The 17,765-nt window shown below is 36.6% G+C and overlaps 1 protein-coding gene and 1 pseudogene across 1 annotated transcript in view; one reads left to right on the forward strand and one right to left on the reverse strand.

Moving 5' to 3' along the window:
• Positions 1-1,108: 1,108 nt before the first annotated feature.
• LOC116423498 (zinc finger protein 260-like) overlaps positions 1,109-17,765 on the reverse strand; it is a 29,415-nt gene continuing 12,758 nt past the window's right edge. The window contains exons 2-3 of the mRNA XM_031968201.1: positions 11,929-12,018; positions 1,109-5,075 (exon numbers count right to left, since the gene is read on the reverse strand). Coding sequence (XP_031824061.1) covers positions 2,935-5,075; positions 11,929-12,018 — 2,231 coding nt within the window. The 3' untranslated portion in view covers positions 1,109-2,934. The remainder of the gene's footprint in view (positions 5,076-11,928; positions 12,019-17,765) is intronic.
• LOC100920571 lies at positions 8,018-16,171 on the forward strand (annotated as a pseudogene).

A 17,765-nucleotide genomic window follows, 5' to 3' on the forward strand; every position in this document is an offset into this window, starting at 1 on the left:
CCTTGACCTTTTGGTATAGTAGGATTACTTCTCTTCAGATTATTATTTTTTAAAAACTCAGCATGTCATCTGTTGAGAACATACAGCACTGGACTTGGAGCCAGGGTTTCAATCCTGCTTCAGAATTAATGTGTTAGGGCCAGCTAGGTGGTGCAGTGATTAGCACACCAGCCCTGAAGTCAGGAGGACCCTAGTTCAAATGTGCCTTCAGACACTTAACACTTCTTAGCTGTGTGACCCTGGGGCAAATCACTTAACCCCAATTGCCTCAGCAAAAAAAAAAAAAAAAAAAAAAATTACTGTGTCACCCCAGACAAGTCATTTCATATATCTCAGTCTCATTTTTCTCTTGGCAAGTGGACAGTTTGACTTGACCTCCAAGGTCCCTTCTAGTTCCAAATCTCAGATCCTATAGTCAAGCAAAGCTGGATAAAGGTGATAGTGCAGAAGAAATCCTCTGCTGATTATGGGTTGGTCTCAGTGGTGAGGACTTTCTAATTCTGGACTGATGGCAGCTCAGTGCAAATGACTCCCTCCTTAAATTTATGTCCTTTAAGTACAGAACCAGCCCTGACATAGACTGGGCCTTGGATTCAGACTCTAGGATAAAACGAGATGAGAGACAAAGTATTGGTTCCCATGGATGCAGTTCCTTAGTATTAATAAAGAGGTGTCCCCTCAAAGGGCATGTTGCCCCCCTGAAAACAATGGGTGTTTAAAGCCTTGACTCTTCAAGACTAGATTTTATATTTAAGAGAGTTATGACAAGTATACCAATTTAATCCCCTGGATTAAGTAAATCTTGATTGTTTCACTGTCTGTTAGGGGGAAAATAGCCTACCTTTCATGGCAGGAACCTTGTAGTTGACGCAAAATTGCCTGATCTATATATGCCGCTTCTACCACATGAAACACTCTAGCAAGCCCAGACCAGCCATTCATCTCTTCCAGCCGTCCACCCCAGACATCTGCCCTGCTGCTGAGAGCTGGCCCCTCCTTTGAACACCACTTCCATACTGGACAGCCAGAAGCACTTTTCCATTCCCTTAAGGAATTAATTCTTATTATTAATTAAGCCAGACAGACCTCGCTTTCACTTAACAGCTCTTCTAGTTCTTAAAGAAAGCTCTCATTTGGCCCAATGTTTTCTCCAAGCAAACATCCTATTAAACCAAATGATGTTTATATGAAATAAACTACATCATCCTGTCATTCTTCAATTTAATAATGTCCTCAATCTCCATCACATATCTAACATACACCCCCTTCTCTTCGCTCCCATACATTACACCCCAGTTCAGGCCCTCATCACCTCTATCTGGGCAACTGAAGTAATTTCCTAATTGGTGTTCCTGCCTTGAATATCTGCCCTTTCCAATTCATCTTTCATTCACCTGCGAAAGTGACTGTCTTTAAGTACAAGACTGTCCTGCTCCCCTATTAAGAAAACACTATATTCCCTATTAACTTCATAGTCAAATGTCTTTTTGACATTTAAGGTCCCTCACAATCTGCACCCAAAATACTCTTCCAGTCTCTTATTTACCTCCAAGTGAATAATGATCCACCCACACTGACCACCTCAGTATTCTCTCATGTGATACTCCATTCCCAATCCATGCACTGACTGTGCTTAGGTCCGGAATGTACTTCCTGGTCTCCATCTCTCAGAATCCCTCAGCTTAAGTACCATCCACCTTGTAAATGAAGCCTTTTCTGATCACTCCCAGGAGTTACTGCCTTTCCCCTAGAATAGTCTATGTCCCTCTCACACACATACTGTAATAAATATTTGTTGACTAACTCCTTGTCACTCGACTATATTTACTTAGCTAAGAAAACTATACTGTGTGAATGTTTTAAGATGACTTAATGTAAAACAATAGCTACTAACTTGATTAGTTTTAAAACTCAGCTGTTCCTGAAGATAGGACAATGTTTTTCTTTTTTTAAAGAATTTTATTAACTCTTCAGGAAGGAAGAAAAAAGAAAAAAAAAAAACACTACCCAATCAATTATCCTTTGTTTGGACAAATGAAATAGTCTCATAATTGGTCTCCCTGCTTCAAATCTGTACCGTTTCCATCCAACCTTTACTTAGCTGCCAAAGTGATTTTTCCTAAATCTTAGATAAGATGATGTTACTTCCCCTCCACACTCAATAAAATCCAGCAATGCCTTATGTCCAAGGTTAAAAATAAACTCCTTGGTTTGCCATTTAAAACTCTTCACAACTCGGTCCCTTTTTCTTTTTTCATCCTTTACTCTTTCCCACATAATAGGCCACTTGCTGTTCATTGAACACAATACTCTACCCTCTGTTTTTGCCTAGACTGTCTCCAATTCTTGAAATGTTCTCATCCTGCCTTTTACCTTCTTTGGATTCCTCCAACATAGCCCAAATGCCAACTTTTGAAGGAAGCCTTTCCTTATTCTCCCAGCTACTGGCTTTGGGCCATCTGCAAACCTGATAAGCATAACAACTAAGTAATTGATAAAAAATATTAAACAGTACAGAACTAAGCAAGGACATCAGAAGCACCTTGTATTTATCATTTTCAATACATTTCACTCCAGTTTGACTTTTTTGATGTTTAATAAAGCATTCCTTCCCACTGAAGGCTTTTCCACATTTGTTACATTCAAAGAGTTTCTCTTCAGAGTGAATATTTTCATGTGCAATAAGATGTTTCCTCAGGATGAAACTTTTTTTTTTTCATTCATTACATTCAAAAGATTTTCTTCTCACATGGGTCCTCTGATAGATAATAAAGTTTGCTCTTTAAGTAAATGATTTTCCACATTCATTACATGCAAAAGGTTTCTCTCCAGTATGTGTTCTCTAGGTGAGTAATAAGGCTTGCCTTTTGGGTAAATGACTTCCCACATTAATTACATGGAAACAGTTTCTCTCTGGAATGAGTTCTCTGATGGCTAATAAGGCTTGCCCTTTGGGTAAAGGTTTTCTATGCTTTTTTCACAGTTATTACATTCAAAAGATTTTCCTCTCGCATGGGTCCTCTGATGCGTAATAAGATTTGCTCTTCGAGTAAACGATCTTCCACATTCATTACATGCAAAAGGTTTCTCTCCAGTATGTGTTCTCTGGTGAGTAATAAGGCTTGCCTTTTGGGTAAATGCTTTCCCACATTCATTACATGGAAACAGTTTCTTTCCAGTATGAGTTCTCTGATGGCTAATAAGGCTTGCCCTTTGGGTAAAGGTTTTCTCACATTCATTACATGTAAAGGGTTTCTCTCCAGTGTGAGTTCTTTGATGAGTTATAAGATTTCTTCTCTCACTGAAAATTTTCTCACATTCATTACATGTAAAAGGTTTCTCTCCAGTGTGACTTCTCTGATGGCTAATAAGGCTTGCCCTTTGAGTAAAGGTTTTCTCACATTCATTACATGTAAAGGGTTTCTCTCCAGTATGAGTTCTTTGATGGGTAATAAGGTTTCTCCTCTTACTGAAAGTTTTCTCACATTCATCACATGCAAAGGGTTTCTCTCCAGTGTGACTTCTTTGATGTGTAATAAGGTGTCCCCTCCTAAAGAAAGCTTTCCCACATTCATTACATTCAAAGTGTTTGGCTCCAGCATGAGTCCTCTGATGAGTAATGAGACTTGCCCTTTGAGTAAAGGTTTTCTCACATTCATTACATGTAAAGGGTTTCTCTCCCGTATGAATTCTCTGATGAGTAATAAGCGTTCTCCTCTCACTGAAGGTTTTTTCACATTCATTGCATTTAAAGGGTTTCTGTCCAGTATGAATTCTTCGATGTGTAGTAAGGTGTCCACTCTGTCTGAAGCCTTTCCCACATTCATTACATGCAAAAGGTTTCTCTCCAGTGTGAGTTCTCTGATGTATGATGAGGCTTACTCTCTGTCGGAAGCCTGTTCCGCATTCATCACAAGCAAAAGGTTTTTCTCCAGTATGAATTCTCTGATGGGTAATAAGATTTCTCCTCTCACTGAACTTTTTCCCACATTCATTACAGGCAAAAGGTTTTTCTCCAGTATGGATTCTCTGATGCGTAATAAGGTGCCCTCTCCTGATAAAGGCTTTTCCACATTCATTACAAACAAAGGGTTTCCGCCCGCTATGATTTCTTCTATGTATAATAAGATGTCTCATTTGGCCAAAGACTTTCCCACATGTACTACATGCAAAAGGTTTGTCTCCAGTGTGGACACTCTGATGACTCATTAGGTTTCCCTTATGGCTAAAAGTTTTCCCACAGGTACTACACGCAAAGGGTTTCCTTCCAGTATGAGCTCTCTGATGACTAATTAGATTTCCCCTCTGACTGAAAGCTTTCCCACAGTCATTACATTTAAAGAGTTTTTCTTCATTATGAGTTCTCTGTGGTGTATTAACATGTCCCTTTTCAGTGAAGACTTTCTCACTTTGATTATGTGAAAAAGATTTCTTCCTAATATGAATCACATTATGTTTAATCGAACCTTTTCTGTCTCTGAAGAATTTCCCATATTTATTACATTTGTAATGTTTCTCTTCATTACGAACCCTCTGATGTCCACTGTCATCTGATCTTTTGCCAAATACTTTTTCACGTTCATTAGGTTCAGATAGCCTTCCTACAGCAGGCATTTTATGAAATTTAATTAAATCTGAGTGGTAATTGAAGGGTTTTTTGCATTTGGTATACTTACAGAGGTCTTTCTGGAAGAAGAATCTATTACTTGTAATTAAATAGGGAAAACCTTTGAAGTTTCTTCCAAGTGTCTTGTATTTTTGGAGACTTTTTCCCATAGTTCTTCTCCATGGTGCAACAAAATTTGATTCCAGATTAAAACTTCTCCCAAATTTATTACAGCGAGGTACTTTCACATTATGGAAAGTTTTTCTGGAAGTGATTGTTATTTGTCTGGATTGTCTCTCTTGGTTGTCCTGTTTCTCTACATTAACATTGCGTGCCTCAGGTACTCTCATCTTGGAATGCCGAGCTACTGTATTCTTTGTCAATCTTTTCTTAAATGATGCTCTCAGGCGAATGGCCTGCATCAAATTTGAATCTTTGGGTTCAAATCTGGTCTCCTCACTGGAAGAATCTGGAAGAAATGTTTTAAAAAGTAATTAGGCATTGATTTCAGTACTAAAAGATTCTTGTTTAGAGTAAACTCTATCTTCTATTTCATCAGAAAAAAAATGATGTTTAATTTGAACCAAATATTAATAAATATTTAAGTGATCATTATGTACCAGGCAATATTCCCAGTACTGAAACCACAAATAAAAAGCAAATTAATTAATTCCAACCCTCAAGCAACTTATATTCTAATGGAACTGACATCTATACAAATTGATACAGAGAAGATAAAATATTAAGTAGTAAATGGAAGGGGGACACTGTAACAGATGGAGTTTTGGAAAAGACCTCCTGGAGGCACTGGCACTTGAACAGAGGTTTAAAGGAAGTCAAGGATTTGCTATTTTGGGGAAATAACACCACAGACAAGTGAGGTGATAGTAAAAGAGCACCCAATTGCACATGACTAAATTAATTACATTTCAGGGCATTGAGAACACTTATATAGGTTGTTAAAGACAATACTCAGTAAAAAGCTGAATAATCTCCAATAAAAAAGAATGGAAATCTACAAAAGAATAAAAATTAGCTCAGAAAATTGCTCATTTCAAAATGTATTCTAATTTAAATACATGCAGGCCAACCTGACATATCTGGAAGCCACCAACTGGATAAAACTTAAAATTAATAGGAATTCTCCAAAATTGTAAAGAAAATAATTGAATCCATTTTCCAGAAGATTGTCCCTATTATTGTCCTTTGTTCTCAAAGAGGACCACAGATATCATGGGTGATATCTTAACTTGCAAATAAATTGGACAGAAATGAGTGTATTTGCTTTAAATTCCAAAAATATTAGGGAAAAGGCAAATTAAACAAAGAATTTATTCATTTAGCAACAGGGTGAACACCAAATTCAATTCACATAGACCTATTACTATTAATTAACAATAATGTAATCAAAAGATAACATATTAAATAATGAGATTTGCATGTTTTTTACAAAAATAAGAAATACAAAATCCTAAATATGATAAACTGAAAGTGAAAAAGAGTAATGATATCATTATTTTATGTAATAGAGAATCATTTTAAAAAAGACTCTATTCTGTTATGATCTGTTATAATTCAGGATAAGCCAAAGTAATTTACAAAAGACACAAAACCAGCAAGGATGTATATCCGTCCAAATGATAAGGAGGATTTGGAGATCAAAACCAGTATTAAAATCAACAGACTAAACCAATGAATTAAACTTAATGAATGTATATTGGAGACAAAGTATGAATAAACTCATTTCTGCAAGTACAAAATAGGAAAAGTATAGCTAGATAGCAATTCATCTAAAAAATATCCAGGGGTTTTTTTTAATGCCAGGTGGCAAAATGGATAGAGTGCCATCTAGAGTCAAGAAGAGTCACTTCTGAGTTCAAATCAAGTCTCAGACATTAACTAGCTATGTGACTCTGGGCAAATCACTTAACCCTGTTTGCCTCAGTTTCCTCATCTGTAAAATGAGATGGAGAAGGAAATGGCAAAATACCAGTATCTTTGCCAAGAAAACTCCGAATTAGCTCACATAGGACTGGTCACAACTAATCAACTAAACAACCAACTTTTCAGTGACTTAGAAGCACAAGTAATTAGCAGAGTAGCCAATACCTACTATTGTTGCATGCTGCTTTAAGTGAGAAAGAGAGTACAGAATGGGAAAAATCAAGCATCTCTCTTGATCAGATCCCATCTGATGTTTTGAAGTAAAGGAAATAATTATGGAAAAATCTGATTATATGAACATTTTAAAAATTAGATAGAAATAATTATAATCATAAATGAAAGTTAAATTTCAAAAATTATGAATCTGTGGAGAAAGGAAAGACCTAGATGTAGTCTGTGCCCTGGAGATACAGAGATAAAGTTCAAATCTTGGAATTTTTATAAAAGAGAGGGAAATGATGAGAGGCGGTTAAAAACAGTCAATGGACAAAAGATTTGGCTGAAAAGAACTGGAACTCTTCATGGTCATAGAGAGGCGTCCTAAACATGGGACCAACTAGCAGATGGCAGGGATATCAGTCTAAAAGAGCTCATTGCCTAAGTACGGCCTTACTATTCACTGTATCCCATCATGGGCTGCTGACAGAGTTTAGATTGTACTCAAGATAAAACTGAGACAGAGTGATGGCCAACAATGGAGAGCGAAGTCCAACTCTTGGAATTTTTACAAAAGAGAGGGAAATGATGATGAGAGGTGGTTCAAAATAGTCAATGGACAATAGATTTGGCTGAAAAGAACTGGAACTTTTCATGGCCATAGAGAGGCATCCTAAAACATGGGACCAACTAGTAGATGGCAGGGATATTAGTCTAAAAGAGCTCATTGCCTAAATAAGGTCTTACTATTTACCGTATCCCACCGTGGGTTGCTGACAGAGTTTAGGCTGTTACTGAGACAGATGAATCAAGAGAAAATTGAGACATAGTGATGACCAGCAATGGAGAGCAAAGAGCAGAGATACAATGCCCAGAAGAGACAGAAGACGACTCAGCAGAAAGCAGCATAACGGCCTTGCTAGAAGGCACTGGGGTACTGCGTTACGGGAAACCTGAGATGGTCCTTGACGCGTGTTATCCGGCTGCATCCATAAGTCTGAAGCCTGATAGTGGCTCATCAGCAGAGGTACCTTGGCTCCACTGGTTTCTTAATATGAACATGTCACACAAGGGGCAAATCCATTCTTCCAAAGAAGACTGCTATTTGTGGAAGCATGATATCCAAATGTGAAAGAGGAAGAGAATTCTACAGTAATTATTATTCCTGTAATGTTTCCTGATATGCCTTTACTTTGACCTAAGTATTGCTGGAGGCTAACTAGTAAAAATAAACACACTAGTGAGGGCTTCTGTGCTACAGTTTGGAAAGGATTATGATCTAACAAGTATGTAGTATGTGAGGTAACTTTGCACAGGTCTAAGGATGGCAGAGGGTGCTTCAGGTGATACATAGCTAAAGAAAATGATAGGTATAGAACACAACTGTGGAGAGGTAAGAATATTCTTATCTATTTGGGAATAAAAGACATCAGAAAATAATGACAAATATTTAATTATGTAAATTTTTTTCCACAATAAGAATATTTCTAAAATCACCAGGAAAAGAGACTGGAGAAATATGTTTGTCATCAATATTTCTTACAAAAAAAAAGTCAGACTGATAAAAATGGAAAGTAGCATAGTTTGGTAAAAAGAACACTGACTCTTGAATGAGAGGAATTAGATTCAAATCTCGCTCCTGACACTAACTACTGCCTTGAGTAAATCAAACTGCCTAAACTCCCTGGATCTCAGTTTACTTATTGTAAAATGAAGGGGTTACAACAGAGTTTCAGAAGTCCCTTCCCACTCAAGGTCTAATATCCTAGGAATGAAAAGACTTATCTACACAAAGATATTCCTAGCGGCATTACTGGTTATTGTAAACAGAACAAAACAAAAGCAACATGCTTGATTTCCAGAAACTGGGGAAGGGGTGAACCAATTATAATATATAAATGTAATGGAATATTATTCAGCCAAAGGATGAAAATGGAGAATCAAAAGACATCTTGGACGACTTCTAGGTCATGGTGCAGAGAAAGGAAAGATAAGCTGAAAGAACAGTATATACACTGGCTACAACCATATAGATAAACAGAAACAGCAACAAAGTGATGTTTTACTCACAGGTGAGTAGGAAAAAAAAGCATAAAAATATGGATGATGATGGATAACAGAGTTTTTAATTCAGTCTGGGGGGTAGCATTAATAAATATTAAAAAGTATACAGAACCAGGTATATTTATGTACCATTGAATAGTTTGAGTTTTCACCTTGTATGTGTACTTTGTTATTTTCTGCTTTTTTTTCAATATTTCTAAATATCAACAGTTACCCATGTAAATTAAATTGAAATTTATAATTAAAAAAAAAAACTAATGAAAAGCCTGAAAAAAAACTTTATAATGGTACTAAAATAAGGGACATTTATATGGGTGTGCTGAAGAAACAATGAACAAAATGAATACAGAAAAGCATGAAAAAGACATCTATGGAAATAATACAAAATGAAGTAGAACCAAAAAAATCAATATCCACAAAACGTTAATGGAAATAACTTATACCATTATAGAATCTAAACTAAATGATAAGATATTATAACGATTAACCTTGGCCCCAAAAAAGAGATTTGAAAAGATACCTTCTGCCCCACTTCTACTATGGGGAAGTGGATTATATAAATAACTAAACAAATAAATATATATTTATATATTCTATATATTTTAATGTGATACATAATATATTCTATGTATTTGTATACACAAATTTGTATACACACATATATGAAACATATAATCTAAATATTTTGATAGGATGTCAAGTATTATAAAAAATTTTTCTTCCTCTTTGCACTTTGGGAGGGGTGGAGGAGAAATCTAGTGGGAAATTTGGGTAATTTAATTAAAAAAAACTTTTTAAAAAGATACAGAAAAGGTATGTGGAATTTACATACAACATAACCAATATTAATTCCATTCTGGAGAACAATTTGTTATTGAGCTACCAGAAAATTCATAACGTCATTTTTGGCAGTACCAAAGAATTTGAAACAAAGTTAATGCCCAGTGACTGGGAAGAGAATAGCTTAAAGAGAAAAGAAAAGAAAAGAAAAATCCCAGTACATGAATGGAATGGAATGACACTGCCTTACAAAATAATAAATATGAAAAATTCAGAGAATCTCAGGAGAACACTTGAACTGATACAGAGAAAAGTAGGCAGAATCGGGAAAACAAATATTCAATGACCACAACAATTTAAATGAGAAAAAAATGAACAAAATTCAAACTGGATGTTGGATAAATCTAATACCAAAGCCCTGAAGCCCTGAAACAGAGATGTGAAAATGTCCTAGCCTTCTTTGCAGTAGTGAGGAATTTTGTATGTGTGGAACTCTTGAGGATGCCATGAGATACACTGATATGTTCATTTTCTAGAAATAATTTATCTCCCCTTGATTTTTATTCTCTGTGACATTGATGACTCCCAGGTAAGTGAGAGGTGAAGGACATATTTGAAAATGATGATGTAAAGAGTACAGAGCAGCATCTACAGTTTTGATCATGGTTAATACATGAACTTGTTTTCCTAGATTATGTTTATTTTATAATAGGATTTCAGAGAGCATGATTAAGGTCTAATGACAAAAAAGGGAGGGGAAGAAAATTGCATCAATAAAGCATTTAAAAGAATGTACAGAAAAAGATTCAGAGGGATACAAAGAAACACAACACCTTTCAAGTTATAGTGTTGAATTTATTATGTATATTTTTTAAAGGACATATGATGGATACAGATCAACAGTTTCAAATGCAGTCCTGTTATTCTGTTTTTCAAATAAAAATGTTCATATTTAGTGGTGTTTATCAAATTCAGAATAACAAAAAACATAATTTTTTTTTAAAGAAAATGAAATTGATATAAAAATCTTTTTTTCCATTTACTTAAAAAAAAATCTTTTAAAAGACCCGAATATTTTTTTAAAGGGAATACAAAGAGCAATGGCCATAAGAAAAATTGTGTTTGCTCTCCAAAAAATGTAAAAAGGCAAATGAAATCATCTTTAAGGGATTGAAATCCATTAAATTCAAAAGAAAGTTGTGAAATATGCCAGTAAAAACTCCTATAGTTTGGATGGAAAGTGGCCATCCACATCCAGAGAGAGAACTATGGAGATTGAATGTGGATGAAAGAATAGTATTCTCACCTTTTGTTGTTGTTGTTTATTTCCTTGGATTTTTTTCTTTCTAATGTTTTTTTCCCTTTTTGATCTGATTTTTCTTGCACAGTATGATGAATATGGAAATATGTTTCGAAGAACTGCTTAACCTATATCATGTTTAACTTATATCAGATTCCTGTCTTAGGGAGGGAGGAAGGGGAAGAGAGGGAGAAAAATTTGGAACACAAGGTTTTTCCAAAGTGAATGTTGAAAACTACCTTTGAATGTATTTGAAAAAAATAAAATACTACTAAAATTGTAAAAATGTTTGCCCATGAATAAGTTATGGTATGTGAATGCAATTGAATATTATTGTCTATAAGAAAAGATCAGCAAGATGATTTCAGAGAATCCTGGAGAAATTTACGTGAACCGATGCTAAGTGAAGTGAGTAAAATCAAGAGAACATTGTACACAGCAACAAGATTGTGATGATCAACTCTGATGGACTTGGCTCTTTTCAACAATGAAATGATTCAGGCCAGTTCCAATAGACTTGTGATGGAGAGAGCCATCTGCACCCAGAGAGAGGACTGTCGGGACTGAATGTGGATCACAACATAACATTCTCACCTTTTTTGTTGTTGTTTGCTTAATTGTGTTTTTCTTTCTCATTTTTTAAACTTTTTGATCTGATTTTTCTTGTGCAACATAATAAATGTGGAACTACATATAGGAGAATTGCACATGTTTAACCTATATTGGATTACTTGCTGTCAGGGGCGGGGGAAAAATTTGGAACACAAGGTTTTGCAAGGATGAATGTTGAAAATTATCTTTTCATATATTTTGAAAATAAAAAGCTTTTATTTTAAAAATGTATGCACAAAAAAAGAGAAAAAAGAATTATGCCAGTGACTCACTCCATGGAGAAACAGACATGATTTTGCCCAAAGCTAAAGCTATGAAATGGTATAATCATTTTGGAAGGCAATACAGCAATAAACAATAAGAGCTACAAAAAGGTCAGGATGCCATCCTAACCGGGGACCCTCTAGTTGATGCAGGAAGTGGTCACCTGCAGTGACCCCCAATGACCTGCTTTGCACTCACTCACCTGGACAGGTCCCCCCAGGGACTTCTGGTATCCATTGTGCTTCTTGTTTTGCCAACAGGGAAATTACATCCAGTCTGGAAACAGGAATCCCTATATGCAGGGAAAGAAATGAGAAAATGCCAGGGAGAAAAAGCAATCAGAATTTAACTCTATTCATAAAGAAGCAGGCTGACTTCCCTGCCTTCCCCTGCCAACCCCCTTCATTGGGTCCTGGATGGATTGCTTTTCTACCTTTTCTTTCTCATCCATCCAAAAGGGTCCATGTTTCCCAGCCTACTGACACCAGCAATTTCATGTTTCCAACAGGTTTCTCATTCCCCAGCCCCCCAGTTGCTGCTGCTCCTCCTTCCCAGGAGGTCAGACCTGCCACTGATGGTTATAACAGCACCAGCCCTACTTTGGCCACCTTTACCTCCTGTTTCAAGAAGAGAAAGTTAAACAACAACCACAGCAGCAACAAAAAGAAGACTGATCCCTTCCCTTCTTCCTGCTCCTCCCCAAGAATTCCTCTCCCACCTCTTCCACCACTTTTACAGCTTCTTGCCCCGGGATTTCAGTTGCTATCCTCAAGTATCACTACCTCCAGAAGAAACTGCACCTGGAAGACTCCTTGGATTTTATTGGACTTAATGTGAAGATGGCTGAGGAATCCACATCTTCTTCTTCACCTGAACTTGCTGCAGATCAGCAGCAAGAACTTAAAAACAAAAATTTATTTCCCCCCTCTGTGACTAAAGGGCAGCATGCAAGTGAGCTTCTCAGAGCCTCCTCTATTACCTCTAGCTTTACCACCAGTAAACCAGGCTCAGCCAAGAAATTGGTGATCAAGAACTTTAAAGAGAAACCTCTTCCAGAAAACTACACAGAGAAATTATGGCAGAAACTGAAGGAAGCAGTAGAAGCCATTCAGAACAGTACTTCGATTACATACAATTTAGAAGAACTCTATCAGGCTGTTGAAAACCTCTGTTCCTACAGGATCTCTGCAAAATTATACAAACAGCTGAGACAAATTTGTGAAGAACACATCAGAACCCAAATTCACCAATTCCGAGAGGATTCATTGGACAGTGTTCTCTTTCTAAAGAAGATAGATAAGTGCTGGCATAATCACTGCAGACAAATGTCCATGATTAGGAGCATTTTTTTGTATTTGGATAGAACGTACGTTCTTCAGAATTCAATGCTGCCTTCCATTTGGGACATGGGTCTAGAATTATTTAGGACCCATATAATTAACGATCAGACAGTCCAGAACAGGACTATTGAAGGCATTCTCCTTTTGATTGACAGGGAAAGGAACGGTGAAGCAATTGACAGGAGTCTGCTTAGAAGCCTCCTGAGTATGCTTTCAGACTTGCAGATTTATCAAGATTCTTTTGAACAAAGATTTTTGGAAGAAACCAACCAGCTGTATGCGGCCGAGGGTCAGCGTTTGATGCAAGAAAGAGAGGTTTCTGAATACTTTCATCATGTCAACAGACGTCTAGAAGAAGAAGAAGATAGGCTGATCACTTATCTAGATCTGAGTACTCAGAAGCCACTAATTGCAACTGTAGAAAAGCAACTTCTAGGTGAACATTTAACAGCCATCCTTCAGAAAGGTTTAAGTCACCTTCTCGATGAAAATCGGACTCAAGATTTGTCTCTACTCTATCAGCTATTTAGTAGGGTATGCAATGGAGTTCAGGTTCTCTTGCAATACTGGACTGAATACATCAAGGCATTTGGCAGCGCTATTGTCATCAATCCCGAAAAAGATAAGACCATGGTACAGGAATTGCTGGATTTTAAAGATAAAGTTGACTATATTACGGAAATCAGTTTTATGAAAAACGAAAGGTTTGTCAATGCCACGAAGGAAGCATTTGAAACCTTCATTAACAAAAGACCAAATAAGCCTGCTGAGCTCATAGCAAAGTACGTGGATTCGAAGCTCCGTGCAGGTAATAGGGAAGCTACAGATGAAGAACTTGAGAAAATGTTGGATAAGATCATGATCATATTTCGGTTCATTTATGGGAAAGATGTCTTTGAAGCCTTTTATAAGAAGGACTTAGTCAAAAGGCTCTTGGTTGGAAAGAGTGCATCGACAGATGCTGAAAAGTCGATGCTTTCCAAACTCAAGCACGAATGTGGACCTGTGTTCACCAGCAAACTAGAAGGGATGTTCAAAGACATAGAGCTGTCCAAAGATATCATGGTTCAATTCAAACAGTATGTGCAAAACCAAAACTCTCCTGTTAGCATTGAACTAACCGTGAATATCCTGACAACGGGTCACTGGCCGACCTATGTGCCCATGGAGGTTCACTTACCGGCTGAGATGGTAAGACTCCAGGAGACTTTCAAGACTTTTTACTTAGGTAAACACAGTGGGAGGAAGCTTCAGTGGCAATCAACGCTAGGACACTGTGTACTAAAAGCAGAATTTAAAGAGGGCAAAAAGGAGCTTCAGGTCTCTCTTTTCCAAACACTGGTGTTGCTAATGTTTAATGATGGCAAAGAATTTAGTGTAGAAGATATCAAGCAAGCTACAGGAATAGAGGATGGAGAATTAAGAAGATCACTCCAGTCCTTAGCCTGTGGCAAAGCTAGAGTTCTGATGAAAAATCCCAAGGGCAAAGATGTGGAAGATGGTGATAAATTTACTTGCAACGATGACTTCAGACACAAACTCTTCAGGATAAAAATCAATCAAATCCAGATGAAAGAAACAGTAGAGGAACAAGCAAGCACTACTGAAAAAGTCTTTCAGGACCGACAGTATCACATTGATGCTGCAATTGTGAGAATCATGAAGATAAGAAAGGCTCTAGACCACAATCAGCTTATTTCAGAAGCCTATAATCAACTGAGGTTCCCAGTTAAGCCTGCTGATCTCAAGAAGAGAATAGAATCCTTAATTGACAGGGACTACATGGAAAGAGACAAAGAAAACCCAAACCAGTACAATTACGTTGCCTAAAATGTTCGCCTTTGAACACCTGGTAAATCATACCCAGTTGCCAGTAGATAAATTAGCCTATCATTCCAATTAATTGACTTCTTTCCTACTACTGATGACTTACTGAATGAAAGCCACTTTTTCAGTGATTTATATGCCCATTTAAAGAGCACAGTTTACATTAAAGAAGAATGCTGTTGAACCCTTTCCATGTTTGGTTGATGGCAACAAATTTTTAACGATCTTTCATACTTCACTCAATTTGGGGACTCTGAAAGGTTCCTGTGCTTGATGGGAAGTGGCGGGGTTGCACTGTGACTGGGAGGCAAAATGTGAGTTGTGTACAGGAGACTTTACCCAGCATACTTAAAAGTGCATGCAAGAATGACAAACCATATACAATCACGCCGATATTTGGTTATTCAGCTGTTTTGTGCTTTCCTTGCAAAGAGAACTAAGTGGTCAAGTGTATTGACATTTGCTATATAATATTGTTTCCACTGAAAAGATTTTTTTTTTAACAAATCTAATCCAGAGAAAACACCTTTAAATTTTAGGAGCAGCTGCTCCTGGATATCAAACAGGTAAAGTTTTAAAGAATCATAGTTTTATGAAAACAAGCCCCTGTAAAGCTATGAGTGACACTGGCCCTACACCCAGATGCACTGACTCTCCTAGCACAGGGAAGGCCTCTTTTTTGGGCTAAGGTTTCTAAAAGCATCCCAGAACCTCTTTCCATTTATTTACTCCCATTCTTAGTCTAATTCCTGAAAATTCTTAGTATAGAAAATCCTTAACAATCTGCTGATTTTAAGGAGAGGGCCTGCTGAGCTTTCTCTCAAAATCACTTGCCATGTAAAGAGGTGACATGTAGCCATAAGACACAAATGCTACCCTCCAGTGTAAGAGAAAGTCCCAGGCTAGGATGACTAACTGATTATGTAAGTGAGTAGCAAGATGATTGAGTTTTCCAAATTGGGAGAAGTCTAGAGAATAAAAAGGCTACTTCTCTCCCTCTACATTATGTACATCAGTGAGATTTATGCTACAGTCTGGAATGCATGGAGTCTAACCTGTGTGCAAGCAGGAAATAAGTGGTCTTTAAAAAACTAAACTAGTATAGTATTTGGTAACACTGAATCCATACCTCTACCATTTTGAAGCCACAAGGAAGAAAAATATATTGATCCTAACCTTCAGTTAAGTAGCCTTTGTCTCTTCCATTTGCCAATTAAATTACCTTAAGCCCTCCTCACTCGTGGCTTTCTGTAGCAAAATCTAGGAAATGTTCCATTTCTTATGGCACCTTTTCACATAAATTTGGTTATCTAACAAAAGACTGCATTGACAAATCTTCCTAACCATTTGTTAGGCAGCAGCTTCTCTACATCCTAGATCTTAGCTACTTTTCTTCTTTCTTAGAGCCCAGGGCTTATCTGACAAGAAAACTGCCGTCAGTTATCAACACCCTCATCCTCCCTCAGTAAACTAGAAAGCTTTCTTTCCCCCATCCTTCCTCAAACCCTATACCTAGTACCATTTTTCTCCCAGGTGGGCTCAGCCTTTCAAGGAATCTTTTTAGTCCCTTTTCACCATTTGGAAAGTAGGTAGGTCCCTTCCTCAAAGAGATTTCTCCCCTTTGACAATCACACTTTTAAAACTGGAGGCTGTAACAATTGAAGCAAGAGCAATTACTTAAAAAATATAAAATATCAGAAGAAACAACTGATAAGATTTGAAAACTCATTGTAAAGCATAAAGGATTTTTTAGATCAGTTCTTAGGTAAGTTTTGAGTCATTTTTCCTCTCTGTCTCTTTTTCTGCAACAAATTTTTTCATTTAAAAAATTGTCTCTGAGGAGATCCTTAAAAATCATTAAGTATTGGCTTAAAACCCTCTGCTTTAAAGAATTTTATAATTTGCTACCATTAACATGTTTAAAGCTAAAAATTGATACAGGTCCAAATCAGGTAAAACCAAGCAATATCTTCAGAGAGGAAAGGGATACTTTTCTATCCCTATACCCCTTGGGTCCTCTGTGTCTTGCCTGGTCCTCCTCCCATAGCAAAGAACTTCAGAAGACACTCAAGCCAGACTGTGCTTACATCAGTCTCAGAGCACCCAGGCTAGCTCTGCAATTGGCACATCTGTGTCACATTTAGCCATAGATTATACAGAAGGCACATTCATAAAAATATTATCCTTTATTCTATTTATCTATTTATAAATAGAATAAAATGATATAATAACAATAAAATAAATTTATTTAAATAAAATTATATTTAGAATAGAATTATATTATAGAATATGTTAATAAATAGAATAAAATAAAATAATATAAATATAGTTTTAAAATTTAAAGATTTTAAAAATATATACATATATAAACATATGTGTATATATATAATATGTAAGATATATATACACATATGTATACACAAACTCACACTTATAAATTTTGCCTTTCACTTTTTCTTCAATTCAACTTTAGACAGATAAGGAAAAAAATGACAATTCTTTGAATAACCCATTTACAGAAAAGTGATAAATATGTATGTACCAAAATCCATCACTGGGAAGAAAACAAGACCGGAGCAAATGAGGGACTGTGTAACTTGATGCAGTTTTCATTTGTATTTAGCTGGTCTTTGTGAATTTTTTTTTTATTCACTTAACTATCAATATTTTTGACATTAAACTGAAATGTTATCTGTCCCTGTACAAACATCTCACTAGACACTTTATTCAGAGCTATTCTGGGTCAGTTTTAGTTGCAAGAGTGCAGCAGCCTTCCTTCCAAATGGAACAGGCTTTTATAGAACAACTTTCCTGAAGGATGCCTGTGAATAAGGGGTGGAACTAGCCTAAGCCTTCCCAAGCTTGGCTGACA

This window comes from Sarcophilus harrisii, chromosome 4 (genome assembly GCF_902635505.1).
Source record: "Sarcophilus harrisii chromosome 4, mSarHar1.11, whole genome shotgun sequence".
Lineage (NCBI taxonomy): Eukaryota > Metazoa > Chordata > Mammalia > Dasyuromorphia > Dasyuridae > Sarcophilus > Sarcophilus harrisii.